Source organism: Entelurus aequoreus, linkage group LG04 (genome assembly GCF_033978785.1).
Source record: "Entelurus aequoreus isolate RoL-2023_Sb linkage group LG04, RoL_Eaeq_v1.1, whole genome shotgun sequence".
In the NCBI taxonomy this organism is placed as follows: Eukaryota; Metazoa; Chordata; class Actinopteri; order Syngnathiformes; family Syngnathidae; genus Entelurus; species Entelurus aequoreus.
Window position 1 is genome coordinate 62,249,274 of NC_084734.1, and position 19,636 is coordinate 62,268,909.

Sequence of the window (19,636 nt, forward strand, 5' to 3'; positions counted from 1 at the left end):
CCTAACAGAGTCGTTGTCCAAAGGCACGGACTGTGACAAGCAGCCCTGCAGACATTTACAAATTATAGATGCCATCTCCTTTATCCATATGTGCAGACATGACCCAATAACAATCTCTGTCGAAAAGAAGGGCTGGTACTAAAACCATTGTTTTGTCCACACACACACACACACACACACACACACACACACACACACACACACACACACACACACACACACACACACACACACACACACACACACACACACACACACACACACACACACACACACTTACTTATATTCATATATATATATATATATATATATATATATATATATATATATATATATATATATATATATATATATATATATATATATATATATATATATATATATATATATATATATATTAGGGCTGCAACAACTAATCGATTAAATCGACTAAAATCGATTATAAAAATAGTTTGCGATTAATTTAGTCATCGATTCGTTGGATCTATGCTATGCGCATGCGCAGAGGCATTTTTATTTTTTTTATTTTTTTTAATAAACCTTTATTTATAAACTGCAACATGTACAAACAGCTGAGAAACAATAATCAAAATAAGTATGGTGCCAGTATGCTGGGTTTTTTTCAATAAAATACTGGAAAGGATAGAAATGTAGTTTGTGTCTTTTATCCGATTATTAATCAATTAATCGAAGTAATAATCAACAGATTAATCGATTATCAAATTAATCGTTAGTTGCAGCCCAAATATATATATATATATATATATATATATATACTGTATATACTGTATATATATAGACACATATACATATATACACATATCTACATACTGTACATACAGTATATATATATATATATATATATATATATATATATATATATATATATATATATATATATATATATATATATATATATATATATATATATATATATATATATAAATATAATGTGTGTGTGTATATAATGTGTTTTATAGCTAAGAGGAGAAAGGCTTTTTTGTGGACCTAAATAATATTTAGTTTGTGGCCCTTTTTCAGTCTTAAATATTACTGGTCTAACACGATAGAAGCTAGGGCTGACTGGAGCCTAGTGAGTATTGGAATACAATCGTCCCTCGCCATATCCTGCTTCAAAGTTTGTGGCTTGTAACTGTAAAGGTGACAACGTGGGTGTTATTTTATTGACTAAAGTTAAGTTAAGTTAAAGTTAAAGTACCAATGATTGTCACACACACACTAGGTGTGGTGAAATTTGTCCTCTGCATTTGACCCATCCCCTTGGGGAGCAGTGGGGAGCAGTGGGCAGCAGCGGCGCCGCGCCCGGGAATCATTTTGGTGATTTAACCCCCAATTCCAACCCTTGATGCTGAGTGCCAAGCAGGGAGGTAATGGGTCCCATTTTTATAGTCTTTGGTATGACTCGGCTGGGATTTGAACTCCAACCTACCAATCTCAGGGCGGACACTCTAACCAAAGGGCTTTCTTAATGGTAAAAAAAAAATAATCAAGAAAGTCGTACAGTTCACGGGGCTGTTTGCAACATATACACAGATGCCTATAGGGTGGCAACTTTCCAATGTGTTTTATAAAGTATATCCCGCCCTCTTACAGCTTCCAGAACATAATGACATAATTACGTACGTATGTAACACATGCACGTGCATTAGCTTTAGGTGTTGTTAGCTAATAATAGCAATTTGGATAGCTAGCGTTATATTCTATCATAACAACAACATGACTGCAAATTGTTGGTTGCTTCTCTTGTACTGCTTTTGTTTAATTACATGAACTTTGTAATTGTGAAAAATATAGACAATTGTATTCTGTTAAACCATTAATGGTAACATAAGCTAGCCAGTGGTGTTCTTTGCTTTGAAAAATGTTACCGTGAGGAGGTTGCAAACAGCACCTTAAAGTTGTTTTTTTAGTTCCTTGTGGAAATTAATTTACCATGACCAGTCCTGGAACCAATTAACAGCAAATACTGTATTACTGTGGGGACCAGAAGTATATTTGGCTATGGGGGCTTGAGTGTTTGCATAAGAGACACAACCAACAAAAATCAGTTCAAGTTGATCAGAGATTAAGAAATAATGTATTATTAATATTTTACAAGTTATGTATGGATTTGTATTTACTAGCCAATATCCCAACATTGATGGCATTAATCAAAATAACGGAAGAGATTACCAATGCAATAGATAGTAAACAGTGTGCCGCTGCAGTGTTTATGGATTTAACAAAAGCATTTGACACAGTTAATATCTTAATAAAAAAAATAGAACAGTATGGCATCAGAGGGCTGGTCTTGAACTGGGTAATATACTACTTGACTAACAGGAAACAATACCTGAAGCTTGGCAAACACATGTCTACAGCACTAAATATATATTGTGGCATGCAGTACCCCAGGGATCAATAAAAAAAACAATTGTTCAATCTGTATACAAATTACCTTTGTACAGTTACAAGGGACTTAAAGTTAGTCATACTTGCTGACAATACGACTGCATTTTGTTCAGGGGAGAACACACATAAGCTAACACAAATAATAGAAGACATGAACAAATGAAAGAGATGGTTTGACAAAAACAGAATCTCTGTGAAACTAAAATAATGCACGAGAGAAAGTAAAAAACAAATACAAATAGACAAAACAGACATTTAAAGGGGGAAATAAATCACATTTGTATGTGTAATAATAGATGATAAAATGTTTAAATAAAATATACAACATAAAGTAGCAAGAAATATTAATGAATAAAATCAAACATGTGTTGGACCAAAAATCACTCCATATTCTCTACTGCTCGCTAGTGTGACCATATTGAAATTTGTGCAGAAACATGGGGAAATAATTACAAAAGTACTCTTATTTTACTAACCGTGTTACAAAGAGGTCAGTTAAATTAATACCATGTTATGTTGGCTATCGAGAACCCTTTATTTATTGAATCAACATTTTTAAATTCAATGATTTAGTGCATTTGCAAAAAGCAAAAATTATGTACAAACCCATCCATTTTCTACAGTTTGTCCCTCTCGGGGTAACGGGGGGTGCTGGAGCCTATCCCAGCTGCACTCGAGCGGAAGGTGGGGTACACCCCGGACACGTCGCCTCCTCATCGCAGGGCCAACACCAACAATTATTCTCAACAAAAGCGGAGAAATATAACCTTAAAGAAAAATCAAATTCAAAACATTTGTATGCTCGTACAAGACTTTTTTTAAAATGTGGAATTGAATTATGGAATTGATTAAGCAAATAAGTCAAACAAAGTACTTATATGACCCAGTTTAAGAAACTGTTCAAACTCAAAGAAGAAGAACCATGATAAACATCCTGAACTTGAAAAATAAAATAATCTTAATACATCTTATGTGACTTATAACTTACTTAGCTATTCATTTATGATAACTTTATTAATTATTTATTTATGTATTTAATATTTATCTACTCATTAATTGAGTTATTCACGGTTGTGTTACAGATTGAATTAATTAAATAGGCTCTGCTTCTTCCTACACCGTTTCAGACATGCTGTAATGAGAAACTGGAAATCGGTGATGTATCATATTGTAATTGTATGCATGTTCGAAATAAACTTAAAGCCCTACTGAAATGAAATTTGTTTATTTAAACGGGGATAGCAGATCCATTCTATGTGTCATACTTGATCATTTCGCGATAATGCCATATTTTTGCTGAAAGGATTTAGTAGAGAACATCGATGATAAAGTTCGCAACTTTTGGTCGCTGATAAAAAAAGCCTTGCCTGTACCGGAAGTAGCGTGACGTCGCAGGTTGAAAGGCTCCTCACATTTCCCCATTGTTTACACCAGCAGCAAGAGCGATTCGGACGGAGAAAGCGACGATTACCCCATTAATTTGAGCGAGGATGAAAGATTCGTGGATGAGGAAGGACTAGAGTGCAGTGCAGGACTTTCTTTTTTCGCTCTGACCGTAACTTAGGTACAAGGGCTCATTGGATTCCACACTTTCTCCTTTTTCTATTGTGGATCACGGATTTGTATTTTAAACCACCTCGGATACTATATCCTCTTGAAAATGAGAGTCGAGAACGCGAAATGGACATTCACAGTGACTTTTATCTCCACGACAATACATCGGTGAAGCACTTTAGCTACGGAGCTAACGTGATAGCATCGGGCTTAACTGCAGATAGAAACAAAAGAAATAAGCCCCTGACTGGAAGGATAGACAGAAGATCAACAATACTATTAAACCATGGACCTGTAAATACACGGTTAATACTTTCCAGCCTGGCAAAGCTTAACAATGCTGTTGCTAATGACGCCATTGAAGCTAACTTAGCTACGGGACCTCACAGAGCTATGCTAAAAACATTAGCTATCCACTTACGCCAGCCCTCATCTGCTCATCAACACCCGTGCTCACCTGCGTTCCAGTGATCGACGGCGCGATGAAGGACTTCCCCCGATCATCGATGCGGTCGGCGGCTAGCGTCGGATAGCGCGTCTGCTATCCAACTCAAAGTCCTCCTGGTTGTCTTGCTGCAGCCAGCCGCTAATGCACCGATCCCACCTACAGCTAAAAGATTCACCAACACAGATGTCCAGAATACTGTGGAATTTTGCGATGAAAACAGAGCTGTTTGTATTGGGCTACAATGTGTCCCAATACTTCCGCTTCAACCATTGACGTCACGCGCAAACGTCATCATATCTAGACGTTTTCAACCGGAAGTTTCCCGGGAAATTTAAAATTGCACTTTATAAGTTAACCCGGCCGTATTGGCATGTGTTGCAATGTTAAGATTTCATCATTGATGTATAAACTATCAGACTGCGTGGTCGGTAGAAGTGGGTTTCAGTAGGCCTTTAACACCATAACCAAAACCATTAAAATTCAGGTATGAACAATAGACAAAAAGACTACATTGAGAATTACAATTTAGTTCAATCCAATATGTTCAGTAGTCATGTGTTTATATTCCAGATAATGTCCAAAGTTTATATAAGAAGGTAAAAAAAAGGGTTGATAGGTCCGAGGGGAAAATAAAAGTTTTCGATATCGGCTATTGCAGTAAAGCCAATTCAAAACTGCAATGCTGCTTCGGCATTAATTAAAGCAATAAACTAAACACAATAAATACACAAAACTGTGAAAAAAACAATGTTATTTAGACATTATATCTTTGGGGAAAAGGGTCAGCTACAAAATACATTGAAATAGTATAGTCGTTTTAGAAACATGGCCGTAAATCCGTCACGGTGACGGCGTTCCAAGTGACGCTAAATGAGCAATTATCTCTATGGGCTTTTGAATAGATGCTGCTAAACCGTACTAAAACTAACACAAAAGACACGTTGACTCACCGCTGATTAAAAGTTCTGCAGCGACACAGTATAATTGTATCCATGAGGTCATTCAGTCAATCAAAGTAGAACACGCAAACACCTGCAAGAGCATCACGATTCCGTTGATGATCAGCTACTGTGGCCCTAAACAACCACATAGAGTGTTTACGCCAGGGGCTGGCCATGAGTACATGTGCAAACTTCACTCCCTGATGCTTTGAGAGTCGCGCTGGACAACAAGGTGACAGCTCAGGCTTTTGGCTGGTTGGCTCGTACTCTCTTCTCTCAATCTGCAGATTCTGGTCCAAAACTGAGGCTGTGTATCTAAACATGAAACTCCTGTGACAGGTGGAAGGGACATTTATGGTTGCTTCCAAGTATAGTTTCTCTCTCAGAGCTGTGTCTCTGCTGGGGCTCGACACTCTCATACCTATTTTCACACTTGCACAGTTACAACTCTCCCGCTCTACACACACATTCATACCTACAAATAAGCAAGTTGTTTTGCTTCCAAGCAGGAGCATGCATGTGTTGACTTGATGTGTACTAGCTTGTGTTGTCTTTGCAACAGAATATTACAGAATGATGCAGCCAGCAGAGGTGGGACCAAGTCATTGTTTTGCAAGTCATAAGTAAGTCTTAAGTCTTTGCCCTCAAGTCCCGAGTCAAGACAGGCAAGTCCCGAGTCAAGTCCAAAGTCAAGACTGGAAAGTCTCAAGTCAAGTCCCAAGTCCTGCATTTTGAATTTCGAGTCCTTTCAAGTCCTTTTAACCACAGACTAATATATTTACACAGACTGTGTATGCTTTTAAAGGCCTACTGAAACCCACTACTACCGACCACGCAGTCTCATAGTTTATATATCAATGATGAAATCTTAACATTGCAACACATGCCAATATGGCCGTGTTAGATTAGTAAAGTGCAATTTTAAATGTCCCGCAAAATATTCTGCTGAAAACGTCTCGGTATGATGACGTTTGCGCGTGACGTCACGGATTGTGCGGACATATTGGGACACCATTGTGGCCAGCTATTAAGTCGTCTGTTTTCATCGCAAAATTCCACAGTATTCTGGACATCTGTGTTGGTGAATCTTTTGCAATTTGTTTAATGAACAATGAAGACAGCAAAGAAGAAAGCTGTAGGTCGGATCGATGTATTAGCGGCTGGCTACAGCAACACAACCAGGAGGACTTTGAGTTGGATAGCAGACGCGCTACCGTGAGTACAGCTTTGGCTTCCAAACATTTGAACGCTTGCCCGTACGTGCGTGCCGCTATGTGCATGTCACGTACGTAACTTTGGGGAAATATATGTGCTGTATGAACTTTACGGAGGTGAACGGTACTTTGGGCTGTGGGATTGAGTGTGTTGTGCGGGTGTTTGATTTTTATTTGTGGGTTATATGGACAGGAGGGGGGAGGTGTTTGTTATGCGGATTAATTTGTGGCTTATTAAATATAAGCCTGGTTGTGTTGTGGCTAATAGAGTATATATATGTCTTGTGTTTATTTACTGTTGTAGTCATTCCCAGCTGAATATCAGGTCCCACCCGCCTCTCACAGCATCTTCCCTATCTGAATCGCTTCCACTGCCCTAATCCTTCACTCTCACTTACCTCATCCACAAATCTTTCATCCTCGCTCAAATTAATGGGGTAATCGTCGCTTTCTCGGTCCGAATCGATATCACTGCTGCTGGCCATGATTGTAAACAATGTGCAGATGTGAGGAGCTCCACAACCTGTGACGTCACGCTACTTCCGGTACAGGCAAGGCTTTTTTATCAGCGACCAAAAGTTGCGAACTTTATCGTCGATGTTCTCTACTAAATCCTTTCAGCAAAAATATGGCAATATCGCAAAATGATCAAGTATGACACATAGAATTGACCAGCTATCCCCGTTTAAATAAGAAAATTTCATTTCAGTAGGCCTTTAAAACGCTCTTTTTATTTATTAAAACAAGTGCATTTTAAATTGCAGGGACAAAAATAGTGCTGACATCACTTCATAATAGCACTATCAACCAGTCATTTTAAACATTTAACTCATTCCTTTACAGAATAAACACATTTGAAAAAACAAGTGCAACTTTACTTATTTGCACAAAAGTGTTAATATTGTATTTCCATGGCATATTGCATTGTAACTAGTTCCACAGCAGTTTCTATCCTGTTCTTACCTTATCTCATTGATCTCATGTCATACTGTATGTGTGTCGATGTGTGTGTACACATGAAAAACATAACAAATACATGAACATAACAATGAACAGAGTTGTACTTTTTAGATGTCAGAGCCCTATGCAATATGTACACATATTGTTAATATAGTATACATTTTAACTGACCTTTATTTGACTATGTTTGTCTTTTTGTAGGTGGCTAAAATATGCGGTGCTGCTGACCGCCGTCTAACGTTACGTTACTGTTCGTGATACATGGACTAACGTAACGTTATGTATGGGTACCTCATGCAACCCTGCTTAAAAAAAATCCCTTGACAAAAAGTATGAATAAGGTAGCGAACTGCAGTGGACGCAAAAGATTGCCGTGTTTGCAATGACGTTATAACCATATACATCTTATAAGTAGACGCAGCATTAGCTGCTGTGGCACGAGAAATTCGGCCGCCATCTTGAAGTGGTGATGAGGAGCCGGCGAGCAGCCTAAGCCGACAGTTGACAGGTAGAAAACAAAGATGGTGTTCAGCGTTTTCCTGCTCAAATGAGCGGACTGTTGCAAATAGGAATCGGGGGATTACTTTTCACAAGTAAGATTTAACATTAACGTACTATTGGTTGTATTTTGTGAAAAGAATATTACCACAGAGTTGAGAAGGAGCAAAGATCTTCAATATTTGTATGTGAAAATCACAAAGAAATCTTCTGGGGGAGGATGACCCCCCCTTACAGGGGCTTGGTTTACAAAGTTTCAGCCCCACCTAAAACAAAATTCACCAGCCGCCACTGATTATGATGCATTCTCATTTTAGGCAAAGTATAAGACAATACTTTCTTAACAGTATAATTGTAACCAGGAATAAGTCTTCAAGTAACAATATTCAAATACTAACATTGTTGGGTAAGACAGAATATGTTTTTTTTTTCTGAATCCAGTGAAACAGATGGGTGGTTTTAGCTGATATAAAGACTTTCAGGTGTTTATATATGTTTGTGTTTAAGTATTTGGCAGACGCTTTTATCCAAAGCGACATACATACAAAATACATATAAAACAATCAGTGTAAACATGATCATTTAAGGGAAGAATGTAATACAAAATATCAATACAAAGTGTCAAGACAGAATAAACTATCTGCTGCTGCAGCAACAGAGATACAGTCTATAAGATAAATAGATATTTAATGTATTCATACATTGTTAACAGAACATATTTTTTTTATATTTTAATTACAATTAATTAATTAATTAATTAATTAATTAATTAATTAATTAATTACAATTAATTATATTGAGTAAAAATTGCCTGTCTGCGTTCAGGCTTGTCACACACTGCCATCTCGTATACACGTACGCACACAGAGCGCCTGCAGGCAAACAAAAGCAGTCCAAGAAAAGCAAGTAACAAATTGCAGTCTTGTTGTTGTTATGATAGAATAAACAGTCAATGATAACTAACCCGAGCTATCAAAATGGCTATAATTAGCCAACAACACACAAAGCTAATGAGCGTGAAAGTGTTATGTACGGGCGTAGTAAGGTCATTACGTGCTAAAAGACGTAAGTGGGCGGGATATAATATTTACAACACATTGGAAAGTTAGCGCCTTCTAGTGCCATATTATTGTTATTATTTGAGTGTCTTCTCTTTTAATTTGTAAAGGTTTAAGATTGTGTTTTAATGATAAAGGCAAAATGAGGTGGCACGCTTCACCCACGGTTTATGCAACGTCACGTAGGTTCACTTCCTGTTGTAGACACGTCTGTGTATGGACCTTCGTATTCATCACTACAGCGCACAGCCTGTAGGATCAATGTACACAATACAATCTCAGTTGCATAGACAGCAATGTGTTCATACACGTTTAGATTGGGCTATATTGTTTTTAATTAGGAATGATGTTAATGTCTCTTGTATTCATGTTAGCATTTAAGCTAGCTATTGTGCTAGATGCTCCCCCAGGAAATGAGTTTATCAAATTGCGGTAATCAATCATGATTTTACGCAAATTTTATTTTGAAACTGTAACACTAACTGTAGCATTATATTTGTAATGCAAAGGAACATCACACAACTGATGAATTGCATTATGTACAGCAGGGGGGCCCCCACTTTTTCATCAGGCTAGCTACTTTTCAGATGACCAAGGCGAGGTGATCTACCTCATCTTCAAATATATATATATATATATATATATATATATATATATATATATATATATGCAGCTGAGATAGGCTCCAGCACCCCCGTGACCTCGAAAGGGACAAGCGGTAGAAAATGGATATATATATATATATATATATATATATATATATATATATATATATATATATATATATATATATATATATATATATATATATATATATATATATATATATATATATATATATATATATATATATATATATATATATAGATCTATATATCTATATATATATATATATATAGATATATAGATCTATATATATATATATAGATATATATATATATATATATATATATATATATATATATATATATATATATATATATATATATATATATATATATCTATATATATATATATATATATATATATATATATATATATATATATATATATATATATATATATATATCTATATATCTATATATATATATATAGATATATATATATATATATATATATATATATATATATATATATATATATATATATATATATATATATACACGTACGTATACAGTCGTGGTCAAAAGTTTACATACACTTGTAAAGAACATAATGTCATGGCTGTCTTGAGTTTCCAATAATTTCTACAACTCTTATTTTTTTGTGATAGAGTGATTGGAGCACATAATTGTTGGTCACAAAAACATTCATGAAGTTTGGTTCTTTTATGAATTTATTATGGGTCTACTGAAAATGTGACCAAATCTGCTGGGTCAAAAGTATACATACAGCAATGTTAATATTTGGTTACATGTCCCTCGGCAAGTTTCACTGCAATAAGGCGCTGTTGGTAGCCATCCACAAGCTTCTGGTTGAATTTTTGACCACTCCTCTTGACAAAATTGGTGCAGTTCAGCTAAATTTGTTGGTTTTCTGACATGGACTTGTTTCTTCAGCATTGTCCACACATTTAAGTCAGGACTTTGGGAAGGCCATTCTAAAACCTTAACTCTAGCCTGATGTAGCCATTCCTTTACCACTTTTGACGTGTGTTTGGGGTCATTGTACTGTTGGAACACCCAACTGCGTCCAAGACCCAACTTTCCGGGCTGATGATTTTAGGTTGTCCTGAAGAATTTGGAGGTAATCCTCCTTTTTCATTGTCCCATTTACTCTCTGTAAAGCACCAGTTCCATTGGCAGCAAAACAGGCCCAGAGCATAATACGACCACCACCATGCTTGACGGTAGGTTGGTGTTCCTGGGATTAAAGGCCTCACCTTTTCTCCTCCAAACATATTGCTGGGTATTGTTGCCAAACAGCTCAATTTTTGTGTCATCTGACCACAGAACTTTACTCCAGAAGGTCTTATCTTTGTCCATGTGATGTCAGATGTGTATGTAAACTTTTGACCACGACTGTATATATTTATAATTTACATTTATTTTAGAAACAGATGGTTTTTTTTAACATGCTAAAGGTGTTTAATAAAAATACAACCATGTTTAACACATGTATCATGTTGTAATTGTATGCATGTTCGAATCAACTCAAACCACAACCATAAAATATACATTCCTTTCTTTCATGAAGACAAAAATATACGTTGGTGTATCATTAACTGATTCTGATGACTTACATTGATTGGAGTCGGGCAGGATTCACAGTAGTGCTGATAACTTCCACATTTTTGAATTACATTGTGGAGGTGAAAATAAGTCCTCCTTTGTGTCCTGTGGTTGGTTTTGGCATCTTATTTGTCCAGCTTCCATACTCTATTTTTAAAAACTTTACAAGAAATACATTGATGGCAAACTCTGTAACTTTCTTGCTTTCTGACACCTTGCAAGCTTGGTTTCAGCACCACTATGCATGGGTGTAATCTACCATCTTTTGTGGAATTCTCCTGGTCAATGGTAGCTGTTACGCTTCTTCGCTCTCTACGCTTTCATCTGCTTTCTAGCCATGGTGGTCAGGTTCTAAGTAGTTCAGCAGTTTGAAGCCCAGGAACTGTTAAGTGTTCTCAGCATGCGGTCACAGAGGTCCACACAACCCTTGTTAGGGCCTGAGCAGCAAAGGCTGCGAGAGCCCTATTGTAATTGCTTTGTGCATGATTTTTCTCTCGCTTTGATCAAATTTTAGAGGCCCTTAACGCGCAACTCACCAATTTTTGCTGGCGCGTTTGATCTGGCAAACATTTTTTATATTGACTCTCTAGTGCCCCCTTAAAAATGAGAAAAGATTAGCCACCGCCACCAGTTTCACGTATTGTTACGAACATCGCTGGAAACGTCTAAATTATGACAAGACCCACATAAAAGTCTCAAGAACCTATAATTGAAAACAAACAAAGTTGGCCATTTTGGTTTCCGTCCGTCATTTTTTAAGGCCAAAAAGAGGGGTTGTACTTTAAACAAACTCCTCCCAGGGACGGAATGCGGTTAAAATGACAGATACTAGACAGATGGGTGGTGATAAATTGGGAAGGAATTTTGCTTTTGCCTTAGGATGTGGGCGTGGCATGGCGCCACACTTCGATTGGCGTTAAAAATGTTGATACAAATTGTTCAACATTTATAACTCTGCTCCACAAATTAAGGTCTTAGTCATAATTGGTAGAAATCAAGATATTGACAGCCTGAAGTGCTGGATGGGCCAGTATCTTTTGGTACCCATTCGTGGGGGGTGGAGACTGGCGGCGAAACCTGCTCCTCGCCATTAACCATCAAACCGTCATTAGTTCACTTTAAATGGTTGGCTCTTCTTCCAAACTGATATGAGGCTTTTAGGTTGGGGTCTATTCATGACTAGACGTTGATCTTAGGGGTGTAACGGTATTGTAGATACCGCGTAATACTGTGACGCCTGACGGTAGCAAAACAAAAACCTGGTGTGGAGTTTTAGGCGCTTTAGTGTTGGCCTGGTTTGAAAATAAACTACATCTCCCAGAATCCTCTGCTCAGCCCGGGGTGCCAAGGTGGGGGCGTGGTACGCCGTAAGCAGGAATTGAAGTGTGTTCGTAGTCGATGAGAGGAATTACTTTTTCGGACATTTCCTGAAAAATGTCATCAAAACCTATTCATGACCGCTTGAGTTATGTTGCTAACAAACACACAAACAAGCCCTGGTGAAAACATAATCTCTTTGGCGGAGGTAAGAAAGTCTGCATGCATTCTACAAAGCAATAAATGCTTTTGTCTTGAGCGTTTCTAAGGCCACAGAGAGCAAGCCGGTCACATTGCATCGCATGGAGGTAATCACCAAAATAATTGTTCAATGCGGGAAATATGAGGAAACTGAAAAACTATCTGAAAAATCCTCGATCCATCCATCTATTTTTGTACTGTTTGTTTCTTTAATGGAGCCTATTCCAGCTGCACTTGGGCAGAAGGCAGCGTACACCCTAGACAAGATGCCACCTCATAAACTGTCATCCAGAAAATATATTTGAAGCCAGCAAAGCCAAACATCATTGTGAGGTATTTACATTATTAAAAGTACATTTTTAGTTACCTTTTCTAAGAAACAACATATGCCAGACTGACATAAAGATGTCCACTGTGGAGGACACTGCTTGTCAGAAAGTAAAAGTTGATAGACACTTAAGTGAACATTATTCTTTTACACCGGATATTTACATTGTCACTTTAAAGACACACAACTGTAATTTAAAAAAAAAAAACATGTGCTTGAAACAGTGGATCTCCCTGCACAATTCTTTGCACTTAAAATGTATGTTTGAACTAATAAATATGATTAGAATCTTTTAGTAATATGTTTCTGTTCAACTGCAGTAAGTGTGTTTATCCTAAACATTCCTGCCACTCCATTTTATACACTATAATATTTTTAAGAATTTTTTTTGTTTGACATATACCACAATAATATTGTACCGTGGACCTAATACTGTGATAAAATTGTACCGTGAGATTTGATACCGTTACATCCCTATTTGATATCGACACTAAGATCGCCCCCTTGTGGTGGGAAATTATACCAGTGGTAACTTCCTTCTGCATACTCCGATCTTCCTGAAATTTTTGGTGGTGGGTCGTGGCATTAGAAATGACGTGACCACATGTGTCATGTGTTCCCGCCAACTTGTGTGAACACAGAATTGCAAGGAGGTGCCAAAGCCCTCTCAACGCTGATATATAATTGTTGATGACTGAAATATGCTGATAGTATATCTTTGTACCATGAATTGATTAACGTAGACCTCGACTTAAACAAGTTGAAAAACGTATTCGGATGTTACCATTTAGTGGTCAATTGTACTGAATATGTACTGTACTGTGCAATCTACTAATAAAAGTTTCAATCAATCAATCAATCGCTGCTCGCAGCTTTAATTGTCATTGAACCTTTCTGACTGTGGGTCTTTTTCTTTCTTCGACCATTTAATGCAGACCTTTCTAGGATCTTTCCTGTGTGCAATAGATGCCATCTTCACTGCTTTGTTGTTGTATTGACCATCACTAACGCTTCTCTCCATTCTGTTTTCTACAGTTTGTCAACAGACAACTGACATTACTTTGGGACATGTTTTGTTTTTGTTTTAGTTCCAGTTGCTGGAAAGCCCATGGCCAGAAATTAACATAATTGATGCTAAGTCAGTGGTTCTTAACCTGGGTTCGATCGAACCTTAAGGGTTCGGTGAGTCGACTTCATGGGTTCGGCGGAGCCTCCGTCGCAGAGGTCAAGACACACCCGACTCATTGTGTAAATAAAAACGTCTCCCTATTGGCATATTATGGATACCCTCAAACAATGTTCCCTCTAATTTTCCATATGCGTGAGCAAACGCAAAAACTCCTTGAGCATTCAGTGGAGCACATGTGAGCACACCTGTCCCAAACCTGACTAAATAACAAATTCAATGTTCCATCCATCCATCCATTTTCTACCGCTTGTCCCTTTCGGGGTCGCGGGGGGTGCTGGAGCCTATCTCAGCTGCATTCGGGCGGAAGGCGGGGTACACCCTGGACAAGTCGCCACCTCATCACAGGGCCAACACTAATAGACAGACAACATTCACACTCACATTCACACACTAGGGCCAATTTAGTGTTGCCAATCAACCTATCCCCAGGTGCATGTTTTTGGAGGTGGGAGGAAGCCGGAGTACCCGGAGGGAACCCACGCAGTCACAGGGAGAACATGCAAACTCCACACAGAAAGATCCCAAGCCCGGGATTGAACTCAGGACTACTCAGGACCTTTGTATTGTGAGGCACATGCACTATCCCCTGTGCCACCGTGCTGCCTGAAACAATTAAATGTTTTATTATTATAATCAAATGACAGCTGTCATTTCCATGAGGTTATTTTATAATATAAGTGTTTTGGCCCACTTACAATGGCAATAACAAAAAAATGTGTTTGTCATGAGCTGTGTACTAGTATTGTATGTCTGGGTGGAAAACGAAGAAAAGGAACAGACTTTGCTGTGAAAATAAATAAATGATTGTATTTTATCATTTATCATTTAAAATGACATGAGAGTTGCACTTGCCAAGGTGACGCCACGCATATCTGAACTGGTCTCTCAAAGGCAACAGCAGAAGTCACACTGATCTGCAGGCGTGTCATTTGTTGTGAGTTCATGCACTGTGTTGGTTTTGTTCTTTGAACAAGGTGATGTTCATGCATGGTTCATTTTGTGCACCAGTAAAAAAACATAACTTTTAATTGAATTTGAAAAACATTTTTTTATTTTTTTTCACTGAAGAAGGATTCGGTGAATGCGCATATGAAACTGGTGGGGTTCGGTACCTCCAACAAGGTTAAGAACCACTGTGCTAAGTAGAGGTTGAAGTGGTAAAGCTTTAACCATACGTGGCAAGACGGCTGCTGCCCCAATTCCCAACCTGTGATCAGCAAAAGTATCCTTCCCTTGAAAAACTTCAGAGAATGAGAAAAACTTCTTAAAGTGTTGGGCATGGCTTGCCTGGAACAAATTGCTTGCAGGCACAGTGGCACGTAAAAAGGATCATTTGCTCAGACTTTTACTGGTTTCAGCAGGCTAAAGTCATCTTGCCATACTCCATCCTCTACAAAGAATGTATTTGTTCTTTGTTTAATTTGTTCCATCCAAGTCATTGAAAATCTTCAGCGAGTTCTTTAACTTGAAGAAGCTGTTCTGGCTTATTATTGGCCCTTTGGACATGTTGATTCTAGGAAAGCCAAGGCTGATTGCTTTTTTCACTTAACTGAATACAAGCTGAGGAGGGACTGCAATGAAAGTCATTTACTACAAAGGATTTGCATCTGATTATGAAAAATGTCACTTAGATTTTCAAATGTCAGTTGTCCAAACATCACTAAGCCCCTGAAAAGTGCATACCTCTTAAATCTGGAAGTAGTTTTGGGGGGCACATTTCCAGAAAGCTAAGGACCGCGGGCGGACTTCTCCATTCACAATTATTCTTATTTTGCAATTTCCTGAGAACCAGCGTACTCTGTGGTAGACATTAGATCAGTGGTTCTTAACCTTGGTTCGATCGAACCCTAGGGGTTCGGTGAGTCGGCCTAAGGGGTTCTGCGGAGCCTCCGCCACGGAGGTAAAGAGACATCCGACTTAACGTGTAAATAAAAACTTCTCCATATCAGCGTATTATGGATACCCCCAAACAATGTTCCCTCTAATTTTCCATCTGATTTGCAGGTTTTTTGATTGATTGATTGATTGAAACTTTTACTAGCAGATTGCAAAGGAAGAGAATACAGAGTACAGTTTACCCAGTACAATACATATTCTGTACAATTGACCACTAAATGGTAACACTCAAATACGTTTTTCAACTTGTTTAAGTCGGGTTCCACGTTAATCAATTCATGGTAATGTGTGTAAGGTGTGTAATTTGTTGTGAGTTCATGCACTGTGTTGGTTTTGTTCTTTGAACAAGGTGATGTTCATGCACGGTTCATTTTGTGCACCAGTAAAAAAACATAAGACTTTTTCTTGAATTTGAAAACAATATATATATATATATATATACATATATATATATATATATATATATATATATATATATATATATATATATATATATATATATATATATATATATATATATATATATATATATATATATATATATATATATATATATATATATATATGTATATATATATATATATATATATATATATATATATATATATATATATATATATATATATATATATATGTATATATATATATATATATATATATATATATTTCACTAAAGAAGGGTTCGGTGAATGCGCATATGAAACTGGTGGGGTTCGGTACCTCCAACAAGGTTAAGAACCACTGCATTAGATGTTGGTCTATTTATTTTGCCAGAGTTATGATATTCAGAAACCAAATAGCCCTGTGGGGCTACAAGGCTTGCGTGCGCACAAACGGTATTTTGACCAGATTCAGAGGTTATTTCATTACTTTGTTTGTTGTCTGGATCTGTGGCTAAACTGGCTATGGAGCTAAAATCCAGTGTGACTTTCACATTGAAATATTACGACGGACATTAGCCTGAATACTCACAGAGGAGAGTGTGGCGTGTTCGCAGCGTCAGCAGGATAGAGACACGACAATAGTAAAGAGGGAGGAATAAACACAGACAGGGCAAGAGGAGTGCAAAACAGAGACAGTGGCAGAGTGAAAATGTGTGTGTGTGTGTGAGTGGGTGTGCAGAGAGAGAGAGAGAGAGATGAAGTGAGAGCCAGGCCTACTTTTAGCATATGATCTAGGCCATTATCTGTGTTAGCACTGGTGGGGCTGGAACAGGCTCAGTGGATTGTGTGTAACAATACCTTTAATGATCTCACATGTGTGGGTACCACCCACACATACGTGTTTTGTTTCTTACCCTCATTTCTCAAGTCCGCGGTGTGCCCAACATGTCTTGTTTGTATGTGACTCCTCACATGCAGCTGTGCACCCTCGCCGTATCACCCCCCTCCCCCTCGTTAGTCAAGCTCTCCCCCCCGCTCTCCAGCGGTGCCCTGAGGGCCCTCATTATGTAAGAAAGACATTACTGCAAAACCGAGGCAGGCAACCCTGATAAGTGTAGCAGCCCCTGCTTTATTACAACACGCTGTAACCTCCATAACTCACACACAGAGTCAAAGCCTGCAGCTCCGAATGGAGAGCACAGAGAGGTCTTATAATGTTTGAAGGCGAGGTTTTTTTGAAGGAAACATCAATTAATAATGTTCTGCTTCCCTCATTCTCTCTGCGCACGAGCTGGCTTTTTTTTACATGAGTTAATTCTTCATTTTCAGCCATTGAAATTTAAACTCTCAATCTCCCCTCCGCAGCGGTCCCCTTCCCCTTGGCCCACCGGCTCACCATGAAGGAGGTGTTCGACGCCGAGGGCCGGCCGAGGGTAGACCTGTTAAAAGCGCACCTCACCAAGGAGGGCCGCCTGGAGGAAGCGGTGGCCTTGCGCATCATTGATGAGGGCGCTGCCATCCTGCGCCAGGAACGCACCATGTTGGACATTGAGGCGCCAGTCACAGGTAGGAAGGATGTCCCTAGCAACGCTTTTGGCCTTCCATCCTGATCCAATCACTTTGGCCTCAAATCAGGTCCGATTTCGAGTCCCAAGCCAATACTTTGACAACAGATAATAGAACTGAAAATGTTTTTTTTTAGCAAGTAACTAAAGTTAACACAAAGCTCATCTTATTATATTTACAAAGTGTTAGTATTGAGGTAAATCAGAGGATGTATTCAATTTGTGGTATCGAATGCTACATTTTTAGACAAAATAAAGTGGTTAGTTCCCAATAACTAAAAAAAATCAAAAGAAAAATACTATTGACTCCAATTGAAATCATTTTGGTTTGTGTTGGAGTTTGTTAACAATGAAGTGAAGTGAATTATATTTATATAGCACTTTTCTCTAGTGACTCAAAGCGATTTTACATAGTGAAACCCAATATGTAAGTTATATTTAAACCAGTGTGGGTGGCACTGGGAGCAGGTGGGTAAAGTGTCTTGCCCAAGGACACAACGGCAGTGACTAGGATGGCGGAAGAAGGGATCAAACCTGGAATTCTCAAGTTGCTGGCACGGCCACTCTACCAACCGAGCTATACCGCCCCAATAACAAAAACCACCAAAATAAATGTTGTAATAAAAACAATAACAACAAAAATATACATCTTATTACTTCAGTATTATTTATATACTGATACCACAGTAGGTATCGATAGCATCAATATCTAGATTGATCACCCCAACTTTACATTAATGCAGGGGTCTTCAATGTTTTCCAGGCCAAGGGTCCCCAAAGTGATGTAGAGATGGAGCGGGGATTCCCTCCTGTATACAATTGTAAATATACTGGTAATAAAAGTACTTTGTTAAAGTTAAAGTTAAAGTTAAAGTCCCAGCGATAGTCACACACACACTAGGTGTGGTGAAATTATCCACTGCATTTCACCCATCCCCCTGTTCACCCCCTGGGAGGTGAGGGGAGCAGTGAGCAGCAGCGGTGGCCACGCTCGGGAATTGTTTTGGTGATTTAACCCCCAATTCCAACCCTTGATGCTGAGTGCCAAGCAGGCAATGGGTCCCATTTTTATAGTCTTTGGTATGAACTCACGACATTCCAGTCTCAGGGCGGACCCTCTAGCAAGTACAATTATTAGGGATGTCCGATAATATCGGACTGCCGGTATTATCGGCCGATAAATGCTTTAAATGTGATATCGGAAATTATCGGTATCGGTTTCAAAAAGATCGGTATCGGTTTTAAAAAGTAAAATTTATGACTTTTTAAAACGCCGCTGTGTACACGGACGTAGGGAGAAGTACAGAGCGCCAATTAACCTTAAAGGCACTTCCTTTGCGTGCCGGCCCAATCACATAATATCTACGGCTTTTCACACACACAAGTGAATGCAAAGCATACTTGCTCAACAGCCATACAGGTCACACTGAGGGTGGCCGCA

The 19,636-nt window shown here is 38.2% G+C and overlaps 1 protein-coding gene across 2 annotated transcripts in view; it reads left to right on the top strand.

Annotated features, from left to right (window-relative positions):
- Positions 1-19,636, top strand: part of LOC133648900 (protein phosphatase 3 catalytic subunit alpha-like) — an 89,463-nt gene that overhangs the window by 23,420 nt on the left and 46,407 nt on the right. For both annotated transcript variants that reach the window (XM_062045425.1, XM_062045424.1), the window contains exon 2: positions 17,996-18,196. In XM_062045425.1, coding sequence (XP_061901409.1) covers positions 17,996-18,196 — 201 coding nt within the window. The remainder of the gene's footprint in view (positions 1-17,995; positions 18,197-19,636) is intronic.